At 36.8% G+C, this 10,747-nt stretch overlaps 1 protein-coding gene across 2 annotated transcripts in view; it reads left to right on the forward strand.

Moving 5' to 3' along the window:
- LOC125464407 (lysine-specific demethylase 2B-like) overlaps positions 1-8,846 on the forward strand; it is a 153,048-nt gene extending 144,202 nt beyond the window's left edge. For both annotated transcript variants that reach the window (XM_059655238.1, XM_059655239.1), the window contains exon 11: positions 183-8,846. In XM_059655238.1, coding sequence (XP_059511221.1) covers positions 183-379 — 197 coding nt within the window. In that variant the 3' untranslated portion in view covers positions 380-8,846. The remainder of the gene's footprint in view (positions 1-182) is intronic.
- Positions 8,847-10,747: the final 1,901 nt, after the last annotated feature.

The raw sequence follows: 10,747 nt of genomic DNA on the forward strand, positions 1-10,747 counted from the left end.
AAGATGATGGACTGCATACCAAATTAGCAGACACATCAATAATTACGATGTCTGCTTGACATTGCTGTGCTGAAACTAAGGGAAGGAATGAAAAGAGCTTTCATTTAGAAATGCCTGTATTAAATTAATAATTGTCAATAAATACTGTTGTCTTAATTCTCTCAACATTTTTTTTCTTCCAGGTTGCAATCGAATAACGGATCAGTGCCTATTGCTGCTTAAAGACTGCCCAAATCTTACTCGAATTGACCTTCGGAATTGCAAACTGATTTCTCCCCAAGCCTGTCAGCAGCTTGTGGAAGGGCTGGCAGCTGTTGCCCCCTTTGAACTCATGGAAGACAAACTATTAAAGAGGAGAAGTTTACAGTTGACAAAATAGCCTCCCGAACACCCATAAGCCTTGCTGAAATGTTCCTCTGAGTCCAGATGGAGACAGTGCAAATATATTATTTCAGAATTGCCTCCGCCTGCTGCTTGGGGTGTACGTGTATTTATGGGCCATGCCTTGATAGTCTGGAGTCGTCATGATGATCATGTCGTTCACTGCCGGCAAAGTCAGTGATCCAGTGACTGCTGTACAGTTTTTGGGGGGGTAATTACTGGTGTAATTGCCTTCACTTAGAAAATGAAGCATGGTTTTGGAAAAAAAATTGTTTTTGTATTGCAAATACAGGGTTCTGACCATTATGCTCTAGTAGTAAACCTCTTCCCCCGCCTCCTCGTCTCTCCTTTTCCCCTTGAAGAGAAAACGGTGATATGGTAGATTTAGGGAATATTTAAAAATACACGGAACATGAAGATATTATGCATGTTTGGAAAAAAAAGTACAAAGCTTAAAGATGGGCTGCAATTTAATTTGGAAAAGACAGTCACTATTTCCTCCAAGTCTAAATTTGAGGAGAGTCCAAAATAATACCAGTACTTTCAACAAGTGTTGTTTAGTTACACTTCTGAAGAAGTGTATGATGTTTCCTTTGACATTCCATTTTGCTGCACTTCAGTTTTAACCTATGATGCATAGGTTGAGAGTCAGCACGTTTATCTTAATACTGAAAAATAAGTTGTCAGTTTGCAAAACCTGGTTAGTGAAATAATTCCTGGTAATAACAGACTTCATTCATTCCTGTTATGGATTTTTGTCACTGACTTCTTATTCCTTTGATCAAAACATTCTAGGTCATTTTATTGAGGCCAAATTGATTGCTGTGACATTCTAGTTCTGCTCAGAATTGTGAAAAACGGGTGTGCTGTGTTGTCTAACATGTTTTATTACAAAGTTGTGTTTTGTAGGGTGTGCTTTACTTATTAATAATCTGCAATGATATTGTGCATATTTCATAGTGTTTAAAAATGCACCATGGCAGCCCTCATGGCCTAATTAAGTGGTGTTTTAATCTGAGAAATGCAAAATGTGCAGTGATTGCATTTTTTAAAAATTATTACTTTGAAAAGAACAACTTCACCAGTAGTTGTTCTATCTCATTTAAGTAGGATAGACAAAATGGAAACATGATAACTGTTTTAGACCATTAGATAAATAAACATGTAGGACTTTTGACACCAATTGTACCAACTTATTAATATTCCATCATGCAGTCACTGCTCAGGAACACAATACTCTTAAGTTCAAAGCTGGTTCATTGTCAGTGCAACAACAAAATAAGACCTTTTTATGAAACCATCTGTGTTGTGCAAAGCACTTGCTTTTAATAACTAACATTAATTGTAATTAACCATGCCCACCCAAACTTACCCTGTGCTAGAAAGATTCGTACAGCTTGTTTATGTAAAACTGTAAACATGACTGGTTCATTAACAATGAGAAATTTTAAAGTGCATCTGTCGATAGCAGAATTTTTCTTAATCTAAGTATGCTGCCAAAAACAGAACTAAATAGAAACACTATGAGCAGTTTGGCATGCCACACCTTTCAAGAAACAACTGATACAAACTCAGGTTTACTTCTGCTTACTGAGAAAACACTGTTTTATTTGTTTGGCCTTGCCCTAACATTGGATATGTGTTTTACTGGCAAATATGCCCACTACCGTAAATGTTATACAAGTGAATTAGTTTGCTGCCCTCTCTGGTGAGAAGACTTTTATATCAACTGAACTGGTTCTCAAAAATCTACCTGAATTTTTATTTTTCAAAAACCCTTTTTGGAGTTTGAGAGTTCAGGATGTTTAATATTTCTTACATTGCCTGTTTGTAGGTTTTTCCTCCTTTGGAGCAAAGACTCTCATTTTGTTTTTTTTTAAATTTAATAAGAGGCTCATTTTTCAATTTTCCACTGTGCTTAAATGTTTTTATGTCAAACAAATACCATGCACCCATCTTTAAGCTTCTATCATTAGTCTATGCACTGTTGGAGAGGGTGAGTAAATGTTTGATAAATGGAGGACTTTCCTTACAGCCTTGCTTCTTATCTGGCTTTGAAAATAATGTAAACCCTCTGCTTGTCCTCAATTGTATTCTGCTTACTACAAATATTAGCAGCAAAGGATTTCAAGTACTGGTCACAGCATGCTGTCTAATGGCTAAAACAGAATATCTGTTCTGTATATCTCATCTTTACAAAGAAAACAAATTTATTGTACAAGAATGTACTAAATTTCTGCCACACCTACACTCTTTAGAATGTAGATGGTACTTGATTAAAGCAGCAGTTGTAAAATTCTGTACATTTATACTAAGGCACCTGCTGCTTTCTGTAAGTAATAGGGCGATTGTTAAAGTTGGGTTTGAAATAGTCTAAACTTTAAGGGGTGTGTAATTAAATTTATACATAAAACCAAAACATTGACGGCTTTGTTTGATCCAAAGATAAAATCGTCAGTAAAAAAAAACTGAAAACCTGTGTGATATTCTAAAGAAATTTTATCTTTCTTGGTCTGTTGTACAAAATTTTTTTTTCCTCTTAAACAGTGCAGCATTTTCCACTGTTTATGCAGTGCAAGCTCTCAAACACATTGGTTAATAGGTCATGCTGCATACATGAAGATCTGAATGTGTAAAATGAACAGTCAACTGTGTATGCTTAATCTGTTAGTGTGACAACACCTGACAAATGTTTCTTAAAGGATTATAGACGAGATGTTTCTATTCCTCGTTTTATAGTGGGGACATGTTTCTTTTTTAATTTCAGCAAAAGTATTTTTCTGTAAGTCTAGCCTTCTTATTTCTAATTAACTTTTGGCTTCAGTGGTATTGGTTTATGCTGTGGTGTCACAGAGGGAAGCTGGCCTAGTATGGATTATCATTTTCATGTGTGCACTCTGAATTCAAATTGTGTGCATAAATAAATTTTATATAAGTACACAATGATGCATCTGTTTACATACTAATGGTGCAAGGAAATCCGCACGTGAGACTAGTACAAAAGCAATTTTAGCAACAGTGTCATAGACGTTTACATCACATGGTTACTTGTTCTGTGAATTTCCTGTGGTTAAACTCTTATATCAACTAGAAAATTAAATGTATTTTCTATTATTTTATTTAGCATCTTATTAAAGAAATATTCTATGATAATGTAGCCAGCAGAAACTAAACCCACCTCTTGCACTAGTTTGTAAAGAGTTTTAAGAATATTCAGTTTTTAATGCAAAGGAAATTCAAATTTGGAGATCCAATTTCAATTATTTTTAAAATTGGTAATACCACTTTAAGAAAATCTCCTCCAGGATTTGAGGGGTCTTTTTTTGTGCATGTGTGCTTAAATCCTTCGTGCTCTTTTCTCCTCCTATTTTAAAAAAAAGTTTACTTTTATACTCTGAGCTACCATTTTTAGCATGTCTGTCTTCCTTCATGTGCAGGGCTCCTGGGAAAATGTTTACTCTAAGTTTGGAATGTCCTTTTTAGTATGAAGACAGGATTCAAAAGGTCACTTAAATAAAAAGGGCACACACTGAATTTATTTTTTTAAAACTGCCATCTAATTTTTTTTCCCTGAAACTACACCACTAGTCATTTCACTAGGAAGATGAAACATGACATTGGACTTCATGTTGGCATCGGTATTGGAAAAATCAACTGTGCGAGTGTTTTTGTTAAAGCACAAAGTTAATTTTTTTAGCTGGAAAAGTGTTTGTTCTCTTGACTAATAGATAAACACACAGGATCATTGCTTTAATTCAGTAGTTTGTTAGGAAAACATTTAGTTGTTTACCCTTAATAATGTGGATTGGTTTGCCAATTCAAAGTGGATCTCCAAAACACACACACACGAATGGCAGCAGTTAAATTAATTTCCCCTTTTACATGTTTTCATAATATTGTCCTGTCTGTTGTTTTATTGCTAGTTTTTATTAGTTTTAATTAATGACAACAGGGCAATATCATCCACATGTCTGTTACTTTCGTTTGTTCTCATGTCTAGGTGCAAAATCTTTGAATATTTCAATCAAAAGCAAGGAAAATTAAATGCTGCCATCCAAAAAGATTTCAATCCATAAAAAGTTGGATTCATTTTTTTAAGCCTACCTTTTTTTTAAAACAAAACTGCTTTGTGAATTTTGTAAATATAAACTTTTAAAAAGGAATGACATAGAAAACTGAGAAATAGCCAGTAACAATGTAAACATGAGGTGATTAAAATAATTGTTGACATACACACTGCTTTTATCTATTGAATGCTCTCTTGGACATTGCACATTAACCTAATGTATGCAGTTCAATGTGATCTGATTTTCTGTCACTTAACAAATAACTTGGTAAATAATTATTTGTTAAGTGTCACTGTGCTATCAATGAAAGGTCCTACTAATAAACTGGGAAGCTAGTTTAATTGAACTGCCAACATCTGAAATCACTGCATCTTTTAATATTCACAGCATCATGTGTGGCTGGTGGCTGTCAGACAGTATGAATGTGGTAAATATATTGTATCAAGAAAAACTAAATGAAAGCTTTTAATTTCATTTTCCATTTACAGATACTAAGCAAACAATTGGGATTGCACTCTCGGGGGCCTGATGTTTTTAAAACACATGGAGAGGCTTTATGTGTTTTTTTAAAATCTGTCCTTGCTCATTTTGCTTTTTAAAAAAATCAGCCATCTGACCTTCTGTTGTTAATGTGCTTTTCAATATACAGTGTTGTCTTATGAAAGCTCCTATTTCACTTCCATAAACCTTCCCTGGATATCACCAAAATGAGGCAAAATTGACAGGCAGTGTCATTCAAAGGACTAGGACTCTGGAGCATTGATAGGAAAGTAAGCCTTCTATATATCACAACAGCGTAATACTTTTGGAGCCCAAGCAACCGTCCATATGTATGTTAATTAATGCAGCAGTATTGCTCTTCTCCACATCCCTCTGAGCATTTGAATTTGTCGTCATCTAATTTTATACTGTCAGTCCACTGTGAATTATCAATTCCACTCAGCATTTTTAGAAATTTTACATATATTGCCCATGTATTCTACTGACTCATTGCAGAGGAAATCACTCTTGGATAGGCTGCAGGGCATTCTACTGGAAAGAAGAAGAATGGCTATGATGACAAAATGGCAAGGCTGCCACAGGACCCTCTCATGTTTATATCTAATTGAACACTGTTTTCTTTCATTGGTTGTAAATTTGTTCCTTTTTCCAAAACAATCCTAAGTGGCAAAAAAGCAAACTGTATCACTCTCTGAATCTTCAGTCTTTGTTTTGTCATTGATTGCCAAAGAATGAATGGGATTACTTGACTATGCTAGGGGTCAGTGGTGTAGTATATGATACAAATGTTGATAAGGGCAATGAAGATTAATCAGGTAGGCCTTCATACTTCTGTTTTCACACTTCTGTTGCCTCATTGGCCTTGCTCATTCGGTAGAATATACTTCATCCTGGTACATTGGGAACTAACAATTTCTGGTTTGAAGTCTTCACAGCAGTTTTATTTTCTTAATTTGCAGGGTTAGAACATTACAGCACAGTACAGGCCCTTCGGCCCTCGATGTTGTGCCGACCTGTCGTACCGATCTGAAGCCCATCTAACCTACACTATTCCATGTACGTCCATATGCTTGTCCACAGTTATTCACTCAGGTGTCGATTTTTGTTTTAGGAATTTCTACCAGGGAATATAATTGTGTGTAAAATTGTTCCGAAGAAGCTAGATTTTGTTCTGAATTCTGCCATCAATGCTATCATTTCACCTGAGTGAAGTTGTGTTTGTAGTGAAATTCAATGGTTATTATTTAAAAACATATATTGTAGTTTTGTTTTTGCCAGCCTTATCCTAATGCACTGCATTACATGCCCATCTCTTCAAGAACATTTTAAATCCCCTCTGTTTCTATTTCTTTTCCAAACGTGACTTTGTTTTTCATTTGGTTTTGACAGATGTTTAATAAAGCAGCTGTCAGTAATATTTAATGAAGGATTTGGCAAGAAGCTGAAAGTACAGGTGAGTTGCTGTTGCTGATTGCAGTGTCTTGGTATTGAGCTGAATGGCCTCTTTCTATACTGGAATCATATTTGATTCAGTGAAAAGGAGCTATTAATGCCACATGGAGAAAATTAAAAGCCCAACCAAAACTTGCCTTAGTGAAGCCATCGATAAATGCTCATCCTTTGTACTTCACCTTCAGTGCCATTGCAAATCTTACAACTGACATTAGTTGAAATGCATTTTCTGTGTGTAAAGTATATTCAAATAAATGCAAATTGCTGTTCAGTTTGTTTTGAGAAACCCTCCAGATAACTGAATTTGGTAAACCAAAGCATGATGCTGTTGATTTATGCCTACTCCTTTAGAATAGTGCCTCCTGTCTCATTATCCTATTTATGAGGGGAAATTTCTTTTGAATTCAAGTCTAACTGGCTATTAAATAACATTCCATAAAACTAAAGTCTGTGCATGTTACCACAGCCTTTGAATAATACAAACCTACAGCCAAACTTGATGACATTAGTGGAAAAGTGCATGGAGTCTATATGATGTCACTGCCTATTTATCAGACTTAACCAGTTAATAGATGCAGGTTAACAGAAGCAATAAAATGAGCTGAGGGCTGTCATCAACTGCAGTAAGCTGTAGGATGCTGTTTAAATTTATCAATTTAGATCTGCTAAGGTGGTGTTTATTGTAGTAATATGAATGTCCAAGAAAAATGTTTTTTCTAATTGGTTTGTGAAGGCTTACTTTATTCTTGGAGTAATAGAAATCATTCCTATTCCCAAAATGCACAAGTTCTGTAACAGTTCTGATCTGATTCTGACCAATATCTGTGCGTCTAGTAAGTCTCGGCGGTTGAATGTGCACCTTGTCTGTTGGGAGTCAGGTTGGCATATGTGCTATATTCGGAGGGTCAACCCCGGGACAGCACTTGGTACTTTCATACCAGTTGAAGGCTTGAGTTCAATTGGAATATTCCCAAACTCAGTTCTCTTAAACTTGACTTAATACGAGACCTGAGCTATGCTTTACCAAGGGTGCTGCCCTAATACTGAATCTCTTAACGTGATGGAATATCTGACACTTTAGGTGCACCTAAAACGTCTGCATTAAAACCAGTAATTGTGTATATAATGAGCTCATAACCTCAAAATCTCTCCAATTGTGTCTGGACAGCCAGAAAAATTAAGGATGCCTTTATTTGGTGGCTGCAGCTTTTATTGCATTTTCAGAATAGCTTCACTGCATTTATTTAAAATTTCCTGGGAAGTTTAAATTCTTGTTTTTGGGATATCATTTCCAATTTTTGTTTTAACAAATGTTATTGTCTATAAGTGTAGAAATGTTCACAGCAGTTTGAAGGATATGGCTTACAAAATGAAACAAATGATGACTGGGAGAAAGTCAAGAACTCAACTGTTGTTTGGAACTTTTACAGCAGTTTGCTAGGTATTGTGGGAATGGCATCGTCGTGTGGAGTTTTTGTAAAAATAAATTCTAAATCTTCATGACTGTAACTGTCTCGGAGATGAAATAATTAGCCACATACCTGCAGTAAACACTAAAGCCTATTGTTGTACTTTGAGTGCTGTTTTTCCTTTTTATCAACCTCCTGTGTTTTTAAAGTATGCAGAATTTCATGAAAGGACAATCAAAAGTATATATTTTTTAAGAGAAACAATATTAGGAGTGGTCCCAGAGGTTTGAGCTCAACTCATGTTACAGCATGAAAGATTGCTGTGTCACATGGTGCAGTTTCTGATTTTAGCCTGTCCCCTTCCATTGAGTTTTCTTGCCAGTTAAGATTCATGCCTCTGGCACAGTATATTATGACACATTTGAAGCAGTTCTGGCTTCTGTTGCTTGTTTATACAGAAGTTGATCTCCCTTCTGTATGTTTCAAGCCTGAGGGTTTTGATGAAATTCTGTTTTAAATGTAGTCCAAATATTCAGTGTATGATTCAGTTCAAATATTTTCAACTAGGTTTAATTAACTCATTAACCATGTTGTACCAGCATGTGAAATCTGACAATAGATGAGGGTTTGAGTGAACTTTGCCACTCCGTCCATCTTGTAATCTCCTCCTACATGGGGAAATAGAAGGCCGCCTTGTTTATATCTGTTCAATCTATGTTCGTGCTTAATGTTGTTACACCACACTTTGGTTTCAGCTGAACTGGCTTTAATGGTCAGCATACTGGAGGGTGTGTCAATTTAAATGTGGACCAATATTGACCAAGTATATTCAGGGTCCTCTGCAGTGAAAATAAAAGTGGAAGACTGCCGAAGGGACCCTCCATCTTCTGAGACTTGCATTTTACTGTTGCTTATATATATGTCATACTTAGTGAGGGCCACACACGCTCATGTGGATCGCCCAACAATTCGGTTTGTGACTTTTTGTTCCCTGTGTTCTTCTAGGTAATAGAAAATAAATGCAGAGTTTTGTAAAGCTTTGAGTAATTTCTTCCTTGATGTTTTGTAGGCATTATACCACTTGTACGTAACATTCTGCTGATTGGTTCTTGTATCTGCACAAAAACATGCTATACATCAGAAATCTCAACTACACTTGAATAAAGTTTTACTTTAAATTTAAAGGTTTTCCACCTGTTCTAATTGCTACATTTTGTGACCTGGAACCTCGGTATGAAATGTGCCTTTTGGTGTGTAGGATTTCACAATGAGTTTGTGTTTGACAAGACTGTGGCTAATGAAGGGAAATCAGAAGTGGATTCACCCCACTTCCTGCCACGCACGTCCATTTGGAATGGTTTGAAAAGATATCTGGAAGGCAAGTGAACACATTCTGGAACAGGGAATCCTGTACATAATTCTTTTGGATAACAATATTTTCATGAGTTATTTTACTCGCCTCTTGTCCATTGTTTGTCTCTCTGCTTTTCAATCCTTTTTAGGTAGTGCATTCAAGAGCAAAGCTAGGCAAATACCTGCTTGTTTTCTGTTCACCTGTGAGAATGTAAGCCTGCTAAATGCTCCTCCTCGTGCCTAAACAAGGAAGTGCATTGTACAAAAGAATGGATGTGCTAGTTTTGATTGTGTAATCTTTCCCCAAGTACTGGAATGGCCCCAACAGATTCAATAGATGAGTGAATACAGGGAAGTACAGGCCAGAAAGTCTAGGGTTTTGTCCCACATAGTCTATCATAACATGTCTGAACAAGGTAATTCAAAAATACAAAGGGGTTAAAGTTGTGCTTCAGACCTCACCAAAGAGTCTCTCAGTGTACTTCAGGGTGTTGTAACTCTGGAAAGTGTTTTACTCTCATGTGATCTAATGGTAATGTTCAAATATTGGCATGCATCTTAGTGTTATCAGAAGATTGCTGGTTTGAGCCCTCTTGTGGTCCTTTCTGGACATGATAGCATGGTGATGAAAATCTTGGTTTTGCAATGCTACAGATTCCTTTCTCTGCTTCAGAAACGGATTATAAAGTCAAAGGCAGCTGCAAATCTGTGGATGAAAGGAGTTGTTTTAGATCACAGGACCTCTCAGGAAGCCTGTTCCTGGATCTGCTGTAAGTGATCAGCTGTAGGCCTCGGACAAGGACATAAATCCTGGCTCTGTGCTCTTTTCCATGGTTAATTCTGTGCCAAGGTTTCCATTGAGATGGAGCATGCGGCATCCACTGACATTGTAAAGGCTAGTGGGTACAGCCTACCTGTACTGGTAAGTTTATTCGAAGGTACTATTGAAGAACCCTTGGCAAATTGCTGCAATGCATGCTGCTTACTATCCCAGGTGATCATCAGCCCCGGCAGCAAATAACATTTGTTAGAAATTTGATTTTTGTTTTTAATCACACTACCCCACCAGAGACTGACTGTCTGTCTAACTAATCAGTGTAGACACTGAATACTGTGTGGAAAATCTGTATATTCATGGGATTCTTGCATTATCTGCCTGCTGCTGCTTGAGGGTTAGCAGTTGTTAATTTCCCCCTTTTGGTAACTCATTATGTTGACTAATGTGCAATAGCACATGATCAATGTCTGGGACACTTTGGCTTGGGGCTCCAGCTGTAATATAATTCAGAAAAAAAAATGCTCTTTCTTAGGCTTGTCTCTTTTTTAAAAAAAACACAACTTTGTCCTTGATAATAAAATGTGAGGCTGGATGAACACAGCAGGCCAAGCAGCATCTCAGGAGCACAAAAGCTGACGTTTCGGGCCTAGACCCTTCATCAGAGAGGGGGATGGGGGGAGGGAACTGGAATAAATAGGGAGAGAGGGGGAGGCGGACCGAAGATGGAGAGTAAAGAAGATAGGTGGAGAAGGTGTGGGTGGGGAGGTAGGGAGGGGATAGGTCAGTCCAGGGAAGACGGACAGGTC

The sequence above is a fragment of the Stegostoma tigrinum genome, chromosome 27 (genome assembly GCF_030684315.1).
Source record: "Stegostoma tigrinum isolate sSteTig4 chromosome 27, sSteTig4.hap1, whole genome shotgun sequence".
Taxonomy (NCBI): domain Eukaryota; kingdom Metazoa; phylum Chordata; class Chondrichthyes; order Orectolobiformes; family Stegostomatidae; genus Stegostoma; species Stegostoma tigrinum.